The sequence below is a fragment of the Nelusetta ayraudi genome, unplaced genomic scaffold (assembly GCF_046127955.1).
Source record: "Nelusetta ayraudi isolate G7.1 ecotype Tasmania unplaced genomic scaffold, CSIRO-AGI_Nayr_v1 ptg000168l, whole genome shotgun sequence".
Lineage (NCBI taxonomy): Eukaryota > Metazoa > Chordata > Actinopteri > Tetraodontiformes > Monacanthidae > Nelusetta > Nelusetta ayraudi.
Window position 1 is genome coordinate 2,053,557 of NW_027466218.1, and position 21,444 is coordinate 2,075,000.

General features: G+C 47.1%; 4 protein-coding genes and 1 non-coding gene across 8 annotated transcripts in view; 2 read left to right on the forward strand and 3 right to left on the reverse strand.

Annotated features, from left to right (window-relative positions):
• Positions 1-161: 161 nt before the first annotated feature.
• On the reverse strand, positions 162-2,579 carry nudt2 (nudix (nucleoside diphosphate linked moiety X)-type motif 2). 2 transcript variants are annotated; one of them, XM_076014286.1, is made up of 3 exons: positions 2,421-2,579; positions 1,590-1,720; positions 162-1,518 (listed from the first exon to the last, which is right to left on the reverse strand). In XM_076014286.1, exons 2-3 carry the CDS (start codon positions 1,714-1,716, stop codon positions 1,154-1,156), a joined length of 492 nt encoding a protein of 163 aa, XP_075870401.1. In that variant the 5' UTR covers positions 1,717-1,720; positions 2,421-2,579; the 3' UTR covers positions 162-1,153. The 2 variants fall into 2 exon arrangements, with proteins under 2 accessions (XP_075870401.1, XP_075870402.1); XM_076014287.1 differs by lacking the exon at positions 2,421-2,579 and adding an exon at positions 2,166-2,309.
• Positions 2,580-2,993: 414 nt separating this feature from the next.
• On the forward strand, positions 2,994-5,793 carry rfesd (Rieske (Fe-S) domain containing). 2 transcript variants are annotated; one of them, XM_076014335.1, is made up of 4 exons: positions 2,994-3,119; positions 4,074-4,244; positions 4,917-4,951; positions 5,254-5,793. In XM_076014335.1, exons 2-4 carry the CDS (start codon positions 4,088-4,090, stop codon positions 5,575-5,577), a joined length of 516 nt encoding a protein of 171 aa, XP_075870450.1. In that variant the 5' UTR covers positions 2,994-3,119; positions 4,074-4,087; the 3' UTR covers positions 5,578-5,793. The 2 variants fall into 2 exon arrangements, with proteins under 2 accessions (XP_075870450.1, XP_075870451.1); XM_076014336.1 differs by having other exon boundaries at positions 3,043-3,119; positions 4,084-4,244.
• Positions 3,909-3,979, reverse strand: trnag-ccc (transfer RNA glycine (anticodon CCC)). Its single transcript has one exon. It is a non-coding gene; the product is annotated as a tRNA-Gly (tRNA).
• Positions 5,794-6,335: 542 nt separating the features above from the next.
• The window catches only part of glrx (glutaredoxin (thioltransferase)), a 31,556-nt gene continuing 16,447 nt past the window's right edge, over positions 6,336-21,444 (reverse strand). The window contains exons 3-4 of one of the 2 annotated variants that reach the window (XR_012925435.1): positions 16,659-16,717; positions 6,336-8,255 (exon numbers count right to left, since the gene is read on the reverse strand). The gene's annotated coding sequence lies outside the window, so the exon portion shown is untranslated. Of the gene's footprint in view, positions 8,256-13,784; positions 14,403-16,658; positions 16,718-21,444 lie in introns of those variants that run through there. The other variant, XR_012925434.1, reaches the window with a different exon arrangement.
• The window catches only part of rhobtb3 (Rho related BTB domain containing 3), a 24,323-nt gene continuing 11,132 nt past the window's right edge, over positions 8,254-21,444 (forward strand). The window contains exons 1-7 of the mRNA XM_076014312.1: positions 8,254-8,491; positions 8,839-9,070; positions 9,854-10,046; positions 13,576-13,733; positions 14,379-14,487; positions 17,129-17,324; positions 17,502-17,698. Of these exons, the coding sequence (XP_075870427.1) occupies positions 8,490-8,491; positions 8,839-9,070; positions 9,854-10,046; positions 13,576-13,733; positions 14,379-14,487; positions 17,129-17,324; positions 17,502-17,698 (1,087 nt within the window). The 5' untranslated portion in view covers positions 8,254-8,489. The remainder of the gene's footprint in view (positions 8,492-8,838; positions 9,071-9,853; positions 10,047-13,575; positions 13,734-14,378; positions 14,488-17,128; positions 17,325-17,501; positions 17,699-21,444) is intronic.

The window sequence follows — 21,444 nt, forward strand, 5'->3', positions numbered from 1 at the left end:
GTTGTAGAATTCAAACATTTATGAGAAGTAACACATATTCTATCAGTTCTGTTAAAAATAATTCCCTTAGTAAGTTACAGCTGCTCTGTGTGTGTGTGTGTGTGTGTGTGTGTGTGTGTGTGTGTGTGTGTGTGTCACATACAGAAAGATCAGAAGTCCACTGAAATTTTATCTGCTTTATTAGATTTTGGGGATTTTCTTTCTCGCGAAACATAGATTCCCTGCAGATGTTTGATGTTTTACTTCTAGACTGGTACACAGGACGTTATTTAACAATAATAAACAAATGTCATAAGCATAATCTAAAACATAGTAAGAATTATGGTACAGTGTTATAGTAGGTATGTGATTTACTGAATTTAGATTAACGGGAATAAACAAATTAGAAAAAATGAAATTGGTGTACCACACAAGTGGTGAAGGGATAAAAGCCAGAGATATTATTACTTGGTGGATTTTGAGGTGGGTTCACAGACTAGACATACTTTAGATGGAGCTCACGTAAAAACCAAAATTAAATATTCTATTTACCTGGATTTATTACGATGTAAAATAAAGAATAACAACTGGAACAATGCTATAATGGTCCCTCTATAACAAAAGGGATTCTGATCAGTGGGTTCATCTGAATTAGAGCCGCTCTCACCTGTATAAAAACTCTGGGAACAACTTACACAATACTGTTGTTTTTGATACCGTTTGTCTCCACCTAGTGGCTGCACCAAGTGGCTACAGCTTTATGTAGCGTCATATTTTAGGTATTTAATCAGTGTGAGCTCCCTTTTTATATCAGATAAACAAAACAAATCATTGGTGTAATCTTTCATAAACCAATCACATAGACTGTACAGTGATATCACATCGGGTGCACAACCATATGAAGAATATTTTACATTCTAATATTCAGCAAGCCAATGCACAGTGACCGCCTTTAGTAAATCATCTCCTCAGAAAAAAAGAAAATGTTAATGCTGTGTAATCAATGAGGCTGGAAAACTGCTGGAGGATAAAACTGCTTCCTCTCTGTTATATGCGCTTATTACGACAGAAACTTGGATCACTGTAAAATTTTGCAAGTGGTACACCGAAACTCAAGCAGAAACCGTTTCATTCTTCTCGCCATACTTTTTTTTTTTTTTTTTTAGGTAATTATTTAATTTAAACTTCCTCCACACTGAACTGTCTCCGCCTTCACACACTGCTCATTCTGCCTGGCCTCCAGGTATTTCTGTGCTGCTTTCAGTGTCTCCTGCATGTCAGTGAAGTTCGCCAGAATGCAGGCTTCTTCCAGCGGGACCCAGCGGTAGTCCTGGTGCTCGTCGGACAGAGTCACCGGCGTTTCTGGGTCCCGGAGCTCGGCCAGCCGGTACACCACCTCTTTGGGTTTGCCTTGTACCTCATAACGGAGCTCGTGTAAGAAGCCGTCCATCACCCGCAACTTCTCAACCGCGAGCCCTGCCTCCTCCTCGGTTTCTCTCAGAGCTGTGGTGAGGTCATCTTCACCTGGATCCACATGCCCTGGTGACAAGCAAGTTTAACATGAGCGCCTTCAAAATTAAAAGTGGACTTAAACAAGGACTTTGAAGCACCTTTGGGTGGCGTCCAGTGGTGAATGCCATATGACGTCTGCAGCAGGAGGAACTGGATGTTGTCCGGCCGAGGGACAAGGTTCGCCAGAAGACGAAACACTATGAAGCCACAGGCGCGCACCACCATGGCCCTGGGGCAAGAAAAAAAAAAGGGAAAAAAAGAAATCACTCTAAAACACAATTTGCATTGCTTGGTGTTCAAGAATATCATTAAGCATAGACTATCAAGCCGAGCTCCATGCCCAGTACAAATAAAACAAAATGAAACATGTGAAAATTGTACAATTGAAGGAAAAGTGTAGTAGGATTTCCCATACCTGTTTTCTATCTAGTCTATTAAGGAAAAGGGAAAATGCCTTCGTTCGACGTTTATTAGAATGTCCAGGTTTTTTGTTTTGAATGAAATTATATTATTCACTCTGTGCAAACAAAAATGCAAACAAGTGCCAAGTAGGCACAACGGTTCAAAGTGACAGAATATCTGTTAAATTTTTTAGAAATGATACACCAGTGTCATGAGAACACATCCACTGCGATCCAAAGATACAAGCTTCATGCTGGCATAAGTTTAGTTACCGTCGACGAACAGACGCACGCCTCTTATCGTTTGCACATTTTAAAGGTTAATTTTTTAACACTGCTTCTACATTACTCTCATTTTTACCGAGTGCAAACAAATGCATTAATAATATGGTCTGGTACTTCCTGTACGTAAGCAGTCTTTTAAACGTTCCGTTTCCGTTCGAACATATTCAAGCCGAAAGAGAGGAAATACAAAACTATGGGCGCAGTTGGTAATTTCACACAAAAGCTACTTAAAAAGCAACTCACCAGAGTTTTGTGTCGTTCCCACTCTGTGACGGACAGACAGCTGCTTAGTGCGTGCAGAGTTCCACAAGAGTACCTTGCTGCAGGCAGCCCCTGCCGGTGCACCGTCAAATAAGTCCGACCGTCACGTGGCTCTGACAAACAGTTCCGCTGTGTAAACGCCAGGGGCCAACATGTAACCGGTTTCCTCCCCTCCACATGTGATAACAGTGTTGTAATATGATAATAATAAAATGATATAGTTATTCTTGAAAGTATCTCTTAAAGTCTTTTTCATCGAGCTTCTATTTAATGTTAAAATAAGATGAATTAAATTATCCTTTCATTTATCTCCAATGTTAAATTAAGCACTATATCTACCACTACGACTGCCTGTTATATTAAAAAAAAAAAAATGAATAATATTGTAACAATCAGACAAATTGTGTATGAAGCATACTTTATGCATACGACCAACACATTAAAAAACAAAAAAAAACAAAAAAAAAAAAACCCCCAAAACCCAAAAAACAAACTTTAACATTCTTTCATGTAGCTGTTGTGGCTGTGGGACACAGATAAGAAATTGACACTGGAGATAGCGCCAACTGAAGGCGGCTTGCGTCTAAAGATAATAGACATCTGTTTTCCCCACGCAGGCTGAGCTCTCAGCAGCACAGTTGTGCAGCTTGGATGGAGAAGACGCCACTGCTGTGTTCAAAGGTAAATGCATACACTCACTTTATAAAAGAAAACCATGGAAAAAGAAAATGCATGCTCTATCTTTAAAATAATTCCTGATTGTTATTTTTCAGTCGCTGTTTCCCTCTTAACATCCAGCTGTCAACGGTTTAACCAGAGAAAAGTGTGTGTGTGTGTGTGTGTGACTTTCTGTGCTACTGCTACCACTGTGCTTACTCGGGGTGCAGTGAAGCACTCGTTATTCCACTCCGCTTACACGTGACTCACACTCGAGGTCATGCTTCCCTGCGTCCACATACTTCAATGTACACTGACTGTCACAGAGATTACGCATGGAAGTGGACACAGCGGTCTCGCGGGGCCCGATGCTTTTTTCCCCCCACTCTCCTCCTCCCATGACAGCCGAATTTGTTCTATCCATCATCCCACTTGGCCCACTTGTGCCATTCGTTTGGGTGTCATAGCTTGTGTGGGAAAAAAAACTGCAGTGTATCGGTCTGGTCTTGCGCTAAAAAAAAAAAAAAAAAAAAAGGTAAAGGGAGTAAAAGAAGAAGAAGAAGAAGAAGAAGAAGAAGAAGAAGAAGAAGAAGAAGAAGAAGAAGAAGAACTAAATGTTCATGAGGCGTTAGGGTTTGATTGAAGCTGTGGATGAAGTTGAAGATTATGTCATTGATAAGTCCAGAAGCAAAGCTCAAGCAGCGTGATTCTGATTGAAAGTAATCGTCGATTCTGAAAATCCAGTTGAGCTACAGCGCAGCCCTGATCAGCATCAGAACTAAATCCCCCTGCGGAAAATTACCCTAAAAGACGTGCGCCGCCCGGGAATCGAACCCGGGTCGCAAGAATGGGAATCTTGCATGATACCACTACACCAGCGGCGCGGATGAAAGAGAATCTTGTCATTGTGATACCAAACATAGCGTAATTAAAACAAATTACTAAATGAAATACCTAATTGATTATCCGGTTCGTCAATATTTTTCAGAACCATGGAAGGAACGGAGCAGCCCGCAGGAAGGTCTTATTTTGTGGGGAAGAGGGATGAACTCATTGAGGCGAGGCGTTCCTGCAGAACAATAGAAGATCGAGACATACTGGTCATCCACCACCAAGGCGCCTTCTACGCCATCGATTTGTACTGCTACCGTGAGTAGTGCAGTACACTCAGCCTCGCAACAGCAAACAAAAAGTTACCTGACACTTTCTGTATTTCTCTTCCATATAATATTGCCACACATTCATGCTCATTCAACCAAATGAGTTTTACTTTTGTTGGTTTCCCCCCCCCCCCCACCTTGCTGGTGATGCAAAGGACCCCCGAAGTAATAATTTCTTTAGAATATTACAGAATATTCTTATAGCTCCCATATTACACATGTCCAGATCTTTTTTCATTCAAAACAGAACATCCTTGCACAGTTCTATTAGTTAGCTCTCTGGAAAGCATATTGCATACTTGCAGTACCACTCTGTGACAGCCTCCATCAAAAGTGTTTCCTGCTAAAACTGATGTTTTTTCCTTTAAAAACGTTCTAAGATCCACATAAACTGACTTGATATGGGAGGCCAAAGGTTAAAACTCCTCAGTCTTCCAGTGTCTCTGTTACTCACCAACACTTGATTAGAGAAGCCGCACAGTCTCTCACTGTAGCAAGCAAACACATGGTAACATTTCAGTCTGTCGTCACATTGGTCTGATGCACTGCTGAAGATTTTTATTACCTATTAGCACTTAATTGTGTCATATCAGTGAAACATTTTATGCGCTGTAAACTGCTTACTCACTCTGCAATACGCTGACCTGCTCCCCCTTAACAGATGCTGGAGGCCCACTGGAGAATGGAGACATTGAGGTGGGTTTGACATTGTTGGATTTCGATTTTTTTTTTTTCTCAAAGGCAAATTAAATGAGTAAGAAAAAATCCACTGCAGTCAGAAAAGAGGAGTGTTCTACAGCTCCTGTGTCTGTTCCCACTCTCCAAAATGTCTGAATCCCTGCGCGATACTGCGTGGATTGAAGTATTAGTTTGTATTGTAATTAATCTATCAAACCCACATGAATAATTCACGGATATGCTAATCATTGGCAACCTGCGTGGCATAGCATTTATCCAACATAAGGTTGTTTACCCTCTGTCCCTCAACACGCTTGCAGGAACTTAACAGCAAGCTGTGCATCATTTGCCCCAAACACAAGTACAAGATCGCCATCGCTGATGGGGAGGGCATCTACAAGGCCACCGACCCCACTGAAAAGACATCGGTGCACAGATGGTTCTCCAAGGGCATAAAACACCGAGTCCACACGGCGATCGAGACCAACGGGGACGTCTACGTCAAGCTCTCGGAGCGGCCGGGCTGGCTCGAATCCGACTTCTTCCAGGGGGAAAAGGGCAAGTTGCAAAGGGAGAAAATTGAAGCAGCAGAGAAGGAAGCAGCGGAGAAGGAAGCAGCGGAGAAGAAGGCATCTTCAGCGTGAAGAGGACCAGGCGTCCGATGTCTCACCTCAGCTGAGAGTGTCCCTGCTAAGGACTGGGCAGACGAAGAGAACCATTCACGCCGTTTGTGAGCTACCTGAACTTGGCCCTGAAGTGAAGAATATTGGAGGACTTTGAGTTTGAATGCTTCATATTTCTCATCTTTTCAATTTGTTATTCTACAACATACTGGCTTACTAAACCTTTGTGTGTATAAAGTGTGCTGTTTTTTTTTAAAACTTCTAATCACCACTTACCGGTGTTGCATGTTCACTCTGATGTGCCACCATGCATTTCAATATTCCTCATGTATCATGCATAGCAAATGAATCAATATGATAAAAGGAAACAAGATGGATTTGTGCAGTTCAATTATGCCCAAGCTGCAAAATATGTGATGATTTCAGAAAACATGAACATCCGAAAATGTGATCCGGAAAGAAACAGGGATTTCATCATTGCGATTATTTATAGTTGGAGGAAACCTGAGAATATTCAAGGTCAAAACTTTGCAGATGAGTCAACAACTCTCAGAAACCACTTTATGTGGAAGGTGGATTAATGTTTGAATGGCTGCAACTTCCTTTCAGTTTTTTCATAAGTGAAGAAACCCTTCAGATGAGCTGTGTAAGTGCCTTCAAGGACAAAATAGCAACAAAACAGTCCAGTAGTCTCGTCTCTACCACTCAAGGCGATAAGGATTTTTGGAAACAAATTGGAAATTTTATAGTTCTGCTGAGAAATAAAAGCCTTTTTTAAAAAAAACATTTAACAGCCCAGTGTCTAAATTTCAAAGGGATGTATTGGTGTAAAATGGAATGAAAAATACATCACATACAGGATAAATATTGGGCTGTCTCCGAATGTGGATGCGCCCGGGCCTCTGTGATTTCACCCTGAGAGATGTGAGATCAAGTGAGACGGACCATCATTATCAGCAACAACAAAATGTTTTCTTCCCATTTGTTGCTACACAGTCTTACATGTTGGGTCTTTAAGGTCAGGAATCTGCGTGATTTGATTAGAAGTTTGATCAAGCAGCACTGGTGAGTTATTTTCATCTTTTGCTCAAAGCGAGCAGTGTCTGGGAAAATACACTCTGGTGCTAATCCTTGTTTTGTGACGTCTCGCTTGATCGTATGCTCTTTTTTAAGGCCCTTCACTGGGATACAAAAATACACAACACACAAAAATCCATAATGTTCAGATGCTATATGTTTGCGTCAAAATCACAGAGGGGGTGGAAAACAAATTTCTAAAAAAAGGTTTTTGGGTATTGACAGGGAGAGTTTGCTTTCTTAAAGAATAGTTGGAACACAGCCAGTTCCAGTTCTGAATTTAGGATGCTGCTGAAACAGATCAATGCTCTTGCAGGACTGTTTGTGCATTCTATAAGAAAACAGACAAGCAGATAAATATCCTATTAGCCCTTTAAGATTGTTTTGTTTTGTTTTTTTTAACAGATGCTTTACTTAGTGCAATGTTGCACAGATCCCGGACATGTCAGTGGTTGTTGTTGACATGGCAGATACATTTGGTGAAAACATTGCGATGATGTGTTTATATTGACTGGTAAAAAGAATCTCTCCATCTAAAATAAAAACCCTTATGCTTATTCATGGTGTGATAATTGCATTCTTTGCATTCTGCTCAATAAGCAAAATAAGCAGAAACAGCAGGAAACATACTTGTCAATACCGCAGTGATTGTGTTATCGGTCGAAAAAATGTATGTGTCTTTATTTTTCCAAAATGTATTACTTTTCCAAAATTTCTGGCTTAAAGGCCCAATGTGTGACATTCAGTGACACCTAACGGCCGGGAGGTGCACTGCAAGCAATGTTCATATTAAGTCCTGTTTGCGTGATGATGTCGAACTTTTCCTGTGATAGCCACTCTCAAAACGTGTCGACATCAATGGGACCTTCTGATATAAATCATTAGCGAGCCGCAGAGCTGCAATATATCATTTGATCTGCCCTAAAACTGCCACTCATATAGTTTCAGTCCATTTTCCTACCACTGGAGCCATAAAAAAAACAACAACCTTGAATCCAAACACGTGAGACTGATCGCCTTGATCGGAGCCATATACGAATAAAAATATATGGTCTTCACTTGTTATTATTGGCGTTATTATCAGCGGCATTATTATTAACCAGGCATGTGTTGCTGAGTCAGGTGGGACCTCTCTCCCTCTCTCTCCTAATCCCCCCCCTCCTCACCTCCCTCTCTCTCTCTCTCTCTCTCTCTCTCTCTCTCTCTCTCTCTCTCTCTCTCTCCCTCCCTCGCTCTCTCTCTCTCTCCCCAGTTGTTCTTTGCCAGTGCGCCTCTCTTGTCTGAACCACCGACGTCATCCACACGGTCTGGACACCGAGGCTGACACGCTAATTGCGCTTCTTGCCGACGGACAAGTTGTTTGTGCTTTGCGTTGTTGCCTCGCTGGCCGTCCATGCAGGTCACCACCGCTGCTGCTGCTGCTGCTGCTGCTGCTGCCGCCGCTGCCGCTGCCGCTGCAGCCTCCCTCGGCGCTCCTCGGCTTGCTGTCCGGTGCGCCTCTGCGCTGCGCTGCGCTGCGGTCGGTGTCGGGACGGCTTCATGAATGAATAAGGTGACGGCGGGGTTCCGGATGGTGGTGGTGGCGGCGGCGGTGCTGTTGCTGCTGCCTCTGCTGCTGCAGGCTGGTGAGAGGCGGTGGAGGAGACAAGAATGTCAGTGAGTGCGAAAGTCCCCAGCAAGCGGCAGCCGGGCTCCCGGGGGGCCAGAAACCGATGAGAGGGATTAGACGCCGGAGCTGGAGCCGCGGCTCGTTGCGGGGGAAAAAAGCCGACTGCAGAGCGGCGTGGAGACGCGCGGCGACGAGAACGGGCTCCATAGCGCAGAGCGGCGGAGCGGCACCGCGGTGAACGTGCACCATGTAAGTTGCTCCCAGACTGGAACTCAACAGGGGCGAAGGGGACGAGGGGACGTGCTTTTGCAGCCAGCCGCATTGATTGACGAATGTGTGCGGAGCTGAGGTGAATATGTGCTTTGAAGGGTCATATTAGTTCCGCCACACTGAGCTCTGAGCCAATCAGGCGCTTCGCCCCGTAATGTCTCAGTGATGCACCGTCTCCGTGATAGACATGAATAATAAGGACCCACAGCGAAAAAACCCCTCCTCTGTGTGATACAGCTTGGTTAATCATCATGTGTGTGTGTGTGTGTGTGTGTGTGTGTGTGTGTGTGTGTGTGTGTGTGTGTGTGTGTCTTCCACCCTGCAAGGTCCATCCACATCGTGGCTCTGGGCAGCGAGTGCCCCACCGGGGTGGGCCCCGGGGATGAGATGATGGGTCAGGGGCAGCTGCAGGGGGGCCTGCTGTGGAGCTACCTGGGTCACGGGGCACTGGTGGGACCCTGCGACCTGGAGAGCAGCCTGCACAACCCGGCCTTCATGGAGTACACCTCACGCGTGTTCGGGGACGTCACTGTGGTGGTCCGGGACTGTCCCAGCTGGGTAAGCAGGAGGAGGAATTAGGAGGGGAACCGGGCTTCACAGCGTTAATGCACTGTAGATCTCAGTCTGCTTTTTTTGCACTTGTCTGTCTCAGATTGAGTGTTACTCATCATTTACGTTATTATGGGAAACCAAATTTTAATAGGTGTTTTTTTTTTGCATCCAGTTCCATAAGAAAGCGGTGGCAGCGTCAGTGTTTATTCTTCAGTTGCTTTTCAAACGATATAAAACTTTTCATATTCCAAAGCTGCTTCCCACCCTGCACTGACTGCAGGCGTAAATAAATAAAAAGGATTATAAAATCAAATCAAAGGTTTCTTTTCTTAGGGTGGCAGGCACCGTTTTAACAGGCGCAGAAGGAAAACTGGCAAAAGAACCTTTGATTTTGTTTTTATGAATTTCAAAAACTGAAAAAAAAAAGCATGCTCGGGACTTTGCTCCTGCCTCCGCATGTGTTCCGTTATATGGCTGTTGAAGTCCGTCAGGGCTGCTGCTGCCGGGAGCCTGTCAGTCTTTTTGCCTTATCGCTCCAAAGCTTTCTGAAGTGTTTTCTTCTTGCTTAATGATCTGCGGCGCTTCAGGATCAACAGCCATAACCTCTCGCAGGTCCCTGGGGCTGAACTCCCAGCAGCTACACCACTGAGGCATTTGTACCGGAGTAGACTCAGGGTGGGTGTGTGTGGGAGGGGAGAGTGATCAAGAGGAGGAGGATGAGGCTCGAGTTTTCTGAGGTGAAGCGCTAGCTGGTGAGGATAATTGCCGGTGTGTCTGACCTCCTTCCAGGACCTGCTGGACAGCGACTGGGCCAGCGTGCGCAAAGTCCTGGAGCAGGCCGACATCCTGGTCATCAAGTACTCGGTCACAGACAAGCTGGCTTTCCAGCAGGTGAGGAACGGTTACGCGCCGAGGCTCCGCCCCCTCCTGAGGCACTGGGGCGTACCTGTGATCCTGGTCGCCGTGGGAGCTCGGCTGAACGGTGAGGTGCCTCCTGTGGCCGTTTGAGTGCCGCTCCTTTGCTTTCATCATTGTCTGTGAACAATCTGGTTCGACGGGATGTAATCGGCTGAAAAAAGAAAAGAAAAAGAGGCCTTTTGCGTTTCACGTCCCGACATCACAGGGGTGGATCTACAGCCGTTGTGAGACTGATATCTGGAAGCGGCGGCGGTGTTGTCGGCCTGTTTGGACACTGAGCAACACCCCCCTGTGTGTCCCCACCAGCCGTGAGGCGGATGTTCACAAATTATCTCCTGCCGGCTGCCTCCGGGCGGTCGGCTTGCGAGCCTCTTTTCAGGAAATGACACAACAAGCCGCTCGCTGGCCACTCTCCGAGTACACCGGTGCAAATACTTGGAAAGAAGCTTGATTGGAACGCCTCCTTTGGAAGATTCTGTTCCGGCGCTGCCACCTCTGAAAGAGGTCTCTTTTTCCTGAATGACGGAGCTGTTTTTCATTATTTTGCTCAGTCTCCCCCGTATGTGCTTGTTCCTGCCGTGTCGTGCTGCAAAATTCTGAGAACCTCTGAGGTCTCTCCGAGGTCGTGCTAGGTCCCATCTTCTCAGATCTTTATTGTGCTTCCTGGACTCGAGTGGAGCAGCATGGCTGGAGTGGCTATGCAAAAAAAAAAAAAAAGCTCTCTCAAGAAAAGAGAATATTTTAGCCCTGTGTTTGTAGTCTTCTCCAAAATTGCTCAAATGTAGCTTTCCGCTAACTGAGGCTTCGCTGCACCTTCCACGTGTTTGGAAGAAGTCAAAAAACAGGGTGGCTACAAAAATGACCCAGAGGGAGAAAATAACAAATGACTGAGCTCTGTCGTCATATTGTGACATCACAAAGGGCTGAATTCCAAGACCGAGTGCTTTGTTTAGCAAAATAACTAAAAGGTGGATTTTTTCTCATCAGTGCAGAGTTGACAGGGTTAGGGTTAGAGACACAGATTCATGTTAGAAAATATTAGTTAAAGGAATTTTGCTCGATTGGAGGCCTTGAAACTTTTAACAAAACTGCACACACATTGCCTTTCCTGTACAGCAAAGTGGAAACAAAAGTCGCGCCTTAAGAAAACGCTGTCGCAACACTGTATGCAAAAAAAAACAAAAAAAACACACCGGTATGAAAGCCACAGATGTTGTCGAGGGCAGGACTGAAATCCCACAGCGAGGGTCAGGCAGAGGATGAGTATCTGATGTGCGTTTACAGCACAAGATTATTTTTTTTCCCCTCCTGCTATTTTATCTTGGCGTCAGCGACGATTAGAGGCGCGGTCTTATCAGACCGTCGGGTTCTCAAATCGGAATAGTCGTAATGGGATCTGAAGAAGTTTTTTCGGGGAATGTGAACGCAAACGCAGCCGACAGGTCACGGCGAATTTAAAAACACGACTCCAGACTCACCTACCTACCGCACAGTCGTCTCGACCATCTCCAGTGTCCCCGCGAGCCTTTAAAAGAGATAATAATCACCCGTGGTGACCTTAAATATACACCGTCAGCGCATGGAAAGCTGCGAAACCAACCACAGCGGTAGTTTGCCTCTTAAGGAGGATTAGGGTGCCTGGGGTGTTGCATCACCGGAGGACGCTGGAGTGAGTCTGCGTGTGTTTCCCCCTCCGCAGACACTCACTCACTCACACACACACAAACAAACAAATTAAAACCAATGCTGACCCCTGTCGAAATCCGGATCCTGTAAACAAGCTCATCAAACGCACCGGCACGCATATTTTTAGCTCGTCTTCCCACCGCTACTTTGAGGTTGCTGTCAGTGCTGTGCTGCACTGTGCTGCGCTGCGCTGGGGCCCCATTACAGTGTGAGTCAAAGTCTCTGCCGGGGGTGTGGAGATGGGTGGAGGGACGAGGCCGTGAGGGAGGGCTGGGGAAGGAGCGAGGTACGCAGACCCGAGTCCCTTTTGTTTGCGTCGCTTGTTTTGCGGCCGCGTGTTTTCATGCCAAGTTATGTCCCCACCCCCCACCGCCCACCGCCCCCACCACCTCCCGTGACTTCAGACCACCTCAGGCACAGCTGTGACAGAGGCCGCCGCCGCAGTCACCGCAGCCGCCGCAGCCGTGAGCAGCCGTGAGCAGCCGTGAGCAGCATCCGGCTCAGGAGGGAACAAAAACAGAGAGAAAAAAAGAGAAAAAAGATTTATCCAAGGGCACGCATGTACTCCGGAACACGCAAACAGACCACTGACGTGCCAAGTCACTGGCTGACACACGCACGCACACACACACACACACACACACACCATTTTCATCCTGCCTCTTTTGGTCTTGCACCGTCTCCATGTCTTGCCTGCTGGTTATTAGCAGCATGATTTATCAGATGTCTCAGCACTTAGTGTAACGCACAGCTCATTCTGTTGCTCTCTCTCTCGCTCTCTCTCGCTCTCGCTCTCACTCGCTTCCTCTTTGTGCAGATTTTTTTTTTTTTACTGCTCCGAGCTAATCCCTCCAAATTTCTGTCCGATTCAGTCGACCGAGTGCAAAATGTATTTGTGAAAAGCAGAAGGAAAAAGGAAAGAAATATGACAGACCTCGTGATGCTCAGCGCCACTGAATTCAGCAGTCACTTTTAAGAAGATTTAAAACAAATACATATGAATAGCAGCAGAGCCACATTGTTGCAAACGTTTAGGGATGAAAAATCAGGATGGGCAAGATTATAAAAGTCTGTAATAAGGGCCCCTGTAAATTAGCCTATAGTTTAAAGCAAATTGACAAAATATCATCTATCTATCTATCTATCTATCTATCTATATACATATATTTTTTATGATCCCTCTGAAAATGCAGGCCCACCCACAGCTCCGCCCCCAAAGTTGCAGTGGAACCTGACTGGTTGGTTGGTTGAATGACCTGTCCTGCAGGAATCAGGTGGCTTGAGTGTCACTCTGGAGATATTTGAAAATTAGCAGCACATTCCATCTGGGGAGGGCCGTTCAGGCCGTTCAGATGTCACTCCTTGTTTTCCTGGTGTCACATCTTTCTGGTAGCAGCTGCAACGTTGGCGTGAATTAACAAAACCCTGAGCTGACCCACCTTCTGACCCACTGTCCATGGTGCAGTGGTGCAATTCGGCCTCCTTACGAATGTGTTATGTAAGCACAATAACTGACTATTTCTAATGACTGTAAAACACTGAATCTGATCAATTTCATGGCCTGTAAATGTTCCACAATATGGCCTTAAAAAATGAAAGAAAAAATGTGCTTTTCTGAAGATGATACTTATGTCTTTGATTAACAAGTGTAATGTCATTTCAGGTTTTTTTTAAGGGATCGCTTACTAGCTCCAGTCTGAGTGTCTTGAGTTGTGCTTTACTCGCACTGTTTTACTCCGTAGTTCAGTCGCTGCTCAGAGGAGGCACCGATCTCCACCAGATGCCTTTTCACGCTAAACTGAATCTTCCGAAAAGCACCGGAGGCTATCAGCGACCTCCCCTCTGCCCAGTGAAACGCACCTCACTCACCTCAATTTCATGCTAATGATGGGCTCTTTTGTGCTCAGACGACGGCCCTCCGTGCACGTGCCCGCTGTGCGCGTCGGACTGGAGCAGCTGCGTGCCTCACAGCGAAGGCCTGCAGCTGTCCCGCGACCTGGGCGCCACGTACCTGGAGCTGCCCTCTCTCAATCACGTCTTTGTGGGCCGCTACTTTGGCAGCGTGGTAAGTGTTGTGAATTAAAGCGTAAATAAGGAGAATTCAATGACAATATGTGATTTGCAATTCCACATTTATTTTTAATGTTATGTTCAGGGCAGGCTTTTAAAAAAACTTCCTATTGATTAATTTTAGATTGGTGCAGTTTGTCACTGATGCCGCTGGCTCAGCCCGCAGGGTTAAAGCAACACTATGTAGTTTATTCCCCTTTAAATTACTTGAGAATCATTCCAATGACTTGTTGAGACATGTAACGGAGAGAATGGCACTCCTGCTACAGACACAGCGCCGCCAGCTGGCTTGGTATGGAACTATACAACTTTGGTTGCCTGCCCAGCACCCTCTCGCAGTTTCTCACTCAGCTCCTTTCTCTTCTTCTTGTTGCTGCAAAGTGTTGTAGCAAAGGAGTTGTGTTGCCGCGAGAGGATGCCGGGCAGGCGATTTTACATAGTCCCGCACCAGGCCATCTGGGGGCGCTGTGTCAGCAACAGCGGAACAAACTCTTCCCCTGTTGCCTTGCTGGCAGCATATTGTAGAAAAAATATTGTGAGGCATCATTTTGAAAATTGGAAAACTCAGCCGCATTGCTTTAAATGACACCGTATGTACCGTCCACTTTCTGAGCTAACGTCCGTTTTCTGTCTGGTCCAGCTGGAGTACTTCATGATTCAGTGTCTGAAACACAAAGCCAAGGAGAGACCGGAGAAGAGACGAGGGAACAAGGTGAACGAGCTTCGTCCGCCGCACCTCGAACAACCAGGTCAGAGGAAAAACCTCCAGAATGAAAAAAGGAATATTGCTTCCACACGTGTTGGTGTGTTTGGTTTATTTTAAAAGGTTTTTTACGCTTTTTATAAGAAGGCTTTTTGCAGTTTTAAACAATAGCTTTCTCCATTTGAAGAAATATTCTTCCATCTTATTTCATTCATGGAAAATTGCACATTGATTTCCGCAGTTAATTGCCGTTATTTATAACTCGCGCTCCGCCGCGGTGCTTCCACGGCGTCAAGAGAGCGCTCACGTCGACTGAATGGATTTTTTTCAGCGCTCCGCTCACGCAGCCGTAAAAAGCGCTGAGCGCAAAGGTTTAGAGAGACAAAGAACGAGCGCTAGACTGACGGCAAACGTTTTGAATCGATATTAGGCCGGGCCTTCTGCTCTGCAATAGACGCAGCAAGCAAACTCGGGCGCCTCGTTATGATGCAGCTCGGGGGACTGAAGGAGTCATGTTGACTCATTAACCCGCATTTCACCAGACTGCCTTCAGATTGGATGGAGAGGACACGAGACCAAACCTCGTTTCTCCTCATTTGACATGGGTTTTTTTTTTTTGCGTGTATGAGCTGCACAGTTTCCCCAGAAATGCTTGCTCAGACTTTATTCTGATTCATAAAAAAAAACAATCGTGCTGCTAACAGAAGGCAGTAATTATGCTAATTACGAGGTGAGACAAAGTCTCATGCTGCATGGTGAACCACAAGAACTTCTCACTCGTACAAGCAGCGAGAGACGCACATTAGACGCAATTAGTTTAATTGTCGTGGCCAAAGCTGCAGCGACAAGCGAAAACTGATTTCTCATGTTGTGTTTTCCTTTTCCTTTTGTCCTAAATGTGCTTCTTGTTTTCTCGGACCAAAGTACTTTCCCCTAATTGGCTCTAAGACCGTCTGATTAAATCTGCAAAACACTGCCATTCCTAAAAACTGCCTCTCTCTCCCTGCCTCCCCTTCTCTGACCCGCTTGGAGGTCTGTCAACTGGGTAAAATCTGTGATTTTACAAGCGCTGCTACTAAAACTCAGAATTTATCGCACCTTTAAAGGAAAAAAAAAAAAAAAAAAAGAGCTCTCGCAACAGCTGCCACTTGTTTGTCTACATCTGACGTAGTGAGCGACAGCTTCATTTTTTTCAAGCCAAAACCAGCCTGAGTGCCGGCGGCTCTGCTGGATGGCCGCCTGACTCCACTTACTGGCTGCTATTTATCAGACATGATGGGCCGCCGATCTTTGAAAGCAGCGGCGCCAAATGCGAGTCACCGTGACGGGGAGGAGGGGGAGAGGGACGTGGGTGGCAACACCGATCAGTTTGTTGTGATTTGAATAATTCATTTTCTCACTTTTAATTACTGCTTAGTGCTCTGCTACTGTTTTTTTTCTCTTCTTTCCCTAAACGTAAATCACGACTCGCAAGTCAACTTTTCTAACCTTTATCGCAGCAGCTGCCCCCACGTTAAAGTGGCAGCTTATTATAGACCGCAGCCCAAGAATAAATAAGGTAGCGTCCTGGCTTGACCGCGCAGTCAGACGCCTCTCGACTGCGTCAGTGGACTTGAATCTGGTTTGTGTCACAGCAGATTTGTTGTCACAGCAAATGCAGATGCACTGGGAAGAAGGGCAGAGCTCTCAATGGACTTCATTGCCTCAACTAAATGATTCTTGAATATCTCGTTTGCCACGTCACCGCCTTCTGCACAGCTGTGATGCAAAGTGCAGACGGCGGACAGGAAGTGACTTTCTGCAATAGACTCTTGTTACTGTGTTGTTCCTGATGGTTTATGGTTACTCCAGTCAAACAAAAAAAGTCTTTTTTTTTCCATTAAGTCGCCAAGGTCCAAGTATGTGAAGGAGAAACATGCAAGTGGAAATAGGAACATTTTTGAGCAAAATAAAAGGCTTTTGAAATCTGGGAGTATTAGAAATCTATAGTATCTATATCTATATCTATCTCTTAAAATCTTCTATTTGAAGTCTTGGAATCTGAGCTGAGCTGAGCGCACAACTGCCCACTAACCTGGCAATACATCTGAGAAATAATGAGGCAAAATCACATCAGTTCAGAAAAAAACAACAAACACTTCAACTTTGAAGGACTGGCAGCAGCCAAAAGGGTAATAATTCACATAAACACCAGCCGATGATGTCTGAGAGACTCACTGTGTTTGGAGCTCTTTGTCCTGCCAAAAGGCTCTTCAGCCGGAGGTGCTGTTCTGGTTCTGTTGGGATACGGACAAAACACAATGGTCAAGGCACAATGTTCTGGTGGATGAGTTTCTTTTGCTGCTTTAACATCATCTCAGCAATCAATCACCAATCAATCATCTTCTTCCTGTTATTGCATCAAAGCAACTGTTTTATCAACACCTCTCCAATCCGCCACAGCTGCTCTTCACTTCCTGTCTTCCATCTGGATTTCCCTCAGTGTCAGGATTGTGCAAAAGCTTTTGATTTTTCTGTCTGAATCCTCACAATCTGCACTAAAAACCCAAGTTTTCTTCTGAGGAGGTCAAACTGGACAAGAAGGAGTGGGGCTGCAGCGGTTTAGTTTCATCACTAAGAGTGATGAAACCTCTGTCGGTGACCTCAGCCCTCACCTCTCTCCTCCTCCACCCCCCCCCCCCCCCCAGCACGTCTCCCGCCCATCCGCGTGGAGGAGTCCAGCTTCTCGCAGGACATGCAGTGGCTGCTTGAGCGCGGCGTGCAGTTCGCCGACGTGGCCTTCTACGCCGGGGAGTCTGGGAAGGAGCTGGGCTGGGCGCACGCCGCTGTGCTGTGCGCCGTCAGCCCCTACTTCAGACAGCTGCTCCTGGGACCCAAGACCAGGTGGGATCACCGCTCCTTTCACACGGCGGAGCTTAACGAGCCGATTAGCTCCACTCAGCTTGTTTTGCCAACTGGAGCTCAGCGTGTTTTGTCGTTGTTGTTGTTGTTGTTGTTTTTCTCTCTTCACCGTGGCTGGATTTGTGCTGAGTTTGGTCTGTGATTTGATCTCCGGCACAGGGAGCGACCCCAGTCACGGTGCGTGTGCAGAGAGCGGGACGGTGGCCCGCACTCTCTGCTCTCCACCTGGGACGGCGGAATCATCGACGACATGCCGCGAGGGGAGGGGCACCTGACGGGACGCCTCTCCCGCCTGGTGGTGAAGGACCCCCTGCTGTGCATGTGCCTGTGGGAGACTCTCATGTTCATCTACAGAGGTGAGGCACAACAAAAAAATAAATAAATAATTGGGGGCAAAACTGACAACTGAGACTCGCGGTTTTGGAAAAGTTACGCCAACATACGCCACAGAAATGTCGTTCAAAGTTGGGATCACCATGGAGTCAAGCTAATAAAAGATCACTGTGTCAGCAGCACTTACAAAGGAAATGCAAAGCAAAAAACCAGAGATCAGCATTGCAAAGCGTCTCTGAAATGGCAGCCAGTGAAATGGAGACCTGCAGGTCGCAGTTACAAGACATTTCATCAAGCAAAAGAGCAGTGGTGGGGATTTTTATCCTGGATGCTGCATCATCCCTGGTTTAGTTCACAGCCCCACGTTATTTATTGTGCTTCCTTGCTTAAGACTTTTCTGGCCTCATGTAAAGATAATAGGCATTTGTGTGACTGCGATCTTTGTCTGAAGACAAATCTGTTGTGAGTGCCAGCATTGATTTACAGTTTGGGGAACAGCTCATCCAGGTCTACTTAGGTTTGGTATTGGACTAGAGGAGGAGATCATGGTGTCATTAGAACCACTTTTAGAGGTTTACTTTTCATCCTCCTCCTCAGTCATAACGCTGTTGTTTACAGCGTACTATATATAAACGCAGGTTTTTCGCTCCCTGCTAAAATTGAAGCTTTGCTGGTCCTTTAGCTTCTCCGCCAGAAGTGGGAAACCTGTCAAAGCCAGCTAATGTATCGGCGCCCTTCGTGACATCGTAAAGGGCTGACGCACGTTTTCTACACAGCGGAAAAAGTCAAAGGTGCAGCTTTTCTCATTTCTAGTGAGTTCACAGACAGGCCAGAGACATATATTCCTGTCACAAAACCTGCTTTTACGATAAGAAGGATCTTGTACAAAGGAGTGTGCCAGCGGAAACAACCTGGTGGACAAAGTTCAACTGTAACCTTTGGAACAATCTTCTAAAAAGGGGCCCCACGGGGTTTGACGACAGCCACTAAGGGTTGAACTGAACGTCGCTGGCGCTGGAACCTCCGTCCCCCAGAGCGCCTCGTCTTTTCACCATTATTCCAACATGACGGCTAATGTCCTGGCGGCAGCGGAAGGTGGGCCTCCATCCCTCTTCCCCCCCCCGCTCGCTCTCCCATGCTGGATCCTGTCCAGCAGTCCATTACGCTGAGGAAGCGAAATCAGTCAAATGGCCTGATAGTAAACAGGGCACCTGCTCGCTCGCAGTCTGTTTCTGCAGCTTAACGCCTTCGCGGCCCGCCGCACTCGCGCCCCCCTCGACTTCACCCAGTGCCGTTTTTATGGAACATTAAGAGCTGCGTTATAAGAAGAGGAGGCGTTTAAGCCGACGTTGACCTTCCATCATTTTGACGGCAAATGGGATTGGCTGACGGATTCCGGCCCGATCGCCTGCTACGGCCGCCTCGCCTCAACGTCAGTGGGATGCTTTTATTCCGTCCTGCCTCGTCCTCTATCAACTTCACTGCGCAGAGAGCGAGAAGCCGCGAGGTCCTGCGGGTGCAAGCCGTTCCCCTCCACCTCCGCCGCTCTAACAGCCGCGTGACGTTCCCCCACGACCTGAATTGAGAATCTCCTCCGCCGCTCTCTGCAGTGCGTCGCCCCGCCTCGCGTCTTTCGCAGGCTCCATCAAAAGGCAGCGCGGCGCCACGCTGGAGTCCTCACGGCGGGAGCGGCGCCGTCATGTGACTCGCGGCTGCCGCACAACGCTGCGCTGTGGGGGGAAGGGCGGGGAATCTGGGCGCACAATCGGGGGCGTGCAGACCCTAAAGGCACACGCGCGCGCACACACGCGCACACACACACACACACACACACACACGCCTGAGCTGAGTGTGCAAGTGTGACGGCAAAAGGGAAGAAGATTATAGGGTTAGGCCGAGTGTCTGCGAGTGACTGTGTGAATATGAATAAGCAGTTGAAAGGGTAGGGTAGGGTTTGCACGCACACACACACACACACACGCACACACACACACACATACACATGCACAGTTATCTTTGTCAGTTGGAGTCAAGGGGAGGTTAGAAGTTAAAGGTGCTGCTCCTCCTAGCCAGGCAACTTGGGAATGCCATCAGTGCGTGCAATGCCACCTGTGCACGTGCGCTCCTGTGCGCCCGCGTGCGTGCGGTGCGCGAACGCACAAAACGTGGAGAGGAGCACGAGCAGAACATGAGCGGAATATGAATGCTGCGAGTCTCTCTGAAGCACCGAGGGGTGCCGAGACGTGTGTGAAAAACAGTAACCTTCAACACGGCTGGTTCCAGCACACGTTCGGAGTGGCTGACCTCGACTGAATCCGTGTGCGTGCACACGCGCGTGTTGGTGTGTGTGTGTGTGGTGTGTGTGTGTTTCTGCACTCGTGTCTGAGGAGGAGAATGCGCCTCCAGCTCGGAGCGACTGTTTGATATTTTTTTTACTGCAAATCCGCAGAAAACTGGGAGGCCTCGTTTTTCCTTCCCGGGGACGACGACGGCCGTCTGCTGACGCGCCCGCTTCAGTCAGCTGAGCTCGTTTGCTCGTCCGAGCGGAACAAAACGTCCGTAACGGAGTCACGTTTTTGTAAACAGGGAATTGTTATTATTATTTTTTTTTTTCATTTATGCAGGCGTTGGAGTGACTGAGGACAGCAGGCGCAGAGGCCGTGACTTTGCTGGTGTGACAGTAACGCTGCGAGACTGCGTCCACTTTGCTCTCTTAATGTTGAAATATTGCATTTGTCACCCGGCTGCCGCGCACATGTCGCAACATGCGCTACATGCGTACGACGCATGTATCCGCTGAGGTCATCTCCAATGCGATTTCGGGCAAACACTGTTGCGGCCCACTCGTTTTCCCACTGAGCACTTTTTTGCCGCCGGCCGGCTAGCGTGTTTACTTAATCAAAGCTCAGGTTAAGTCAAGGTTGAAGTTTCTGTTCCTGTTCGGATCAGGAATATTGTTGCCGGGAGCTTTAGCGGTGCTAATCTGCACAACTTGTTCCCGGCGGTGTGTTTGTGTGGGCGGCTGAATAGAAACGCATCAGTCCCGGAGGTTTCATTTATTTTTTTATTTTTTGTGAAATTAGGATTCAAAACATGCACAAACAGCAGCGACAACAACAGCACCTGTCACTTATTTGTACTGTAAACTGTACGATTTCGTACGGCTCATTACTACCTGGTATACAGTCTGAAATCCTCCGGCGCTGCAACCGCGCTCTCGTACGCTCATCTGGCTGCGCCTCACGTTGGCAGCGCAGCCTTGGAGCTAAATCTCCCAGCCTGCCTGCGACGTGCCAGCGCCGCGCACCGTCATTATCCGGCACCTAGTGTTGAGCTAATCCCTCTATCAGCCTAAATACCGTCATTATGAAGCAACGATAAGATAAATGCCTGCGCGGTCCGGCTACCCTCCCCCCCCCTCGGCCGGTTTATTGCCTGACAAGATGCGGCGCCCCCACTGCGGTGAAGCTTTCAAGGCCCTTTGGACGCTTTCGAAGCCATAAAGATCGTCCTGCTTGATACCGCTGCGGTTTTATTGTGGATGACCGCCCACTTTTTTTTTGAAATCCTGAATAATTGAATTTGCATGAATGACAGAGCGAATGATACGGCGCCACAAGCGTGATCAATGAAAAGGAGGCTCAGTCACGTTGGGTTTAGGGTAAATATGTAAGTGTCGATGACCTCGCACGACAGCTGGAAACTCCGGCAGAGAGCGTTTTTTTCTTTTCTTCAGAAATTAGTTGGAGTCCACGACCAATCAGATTTG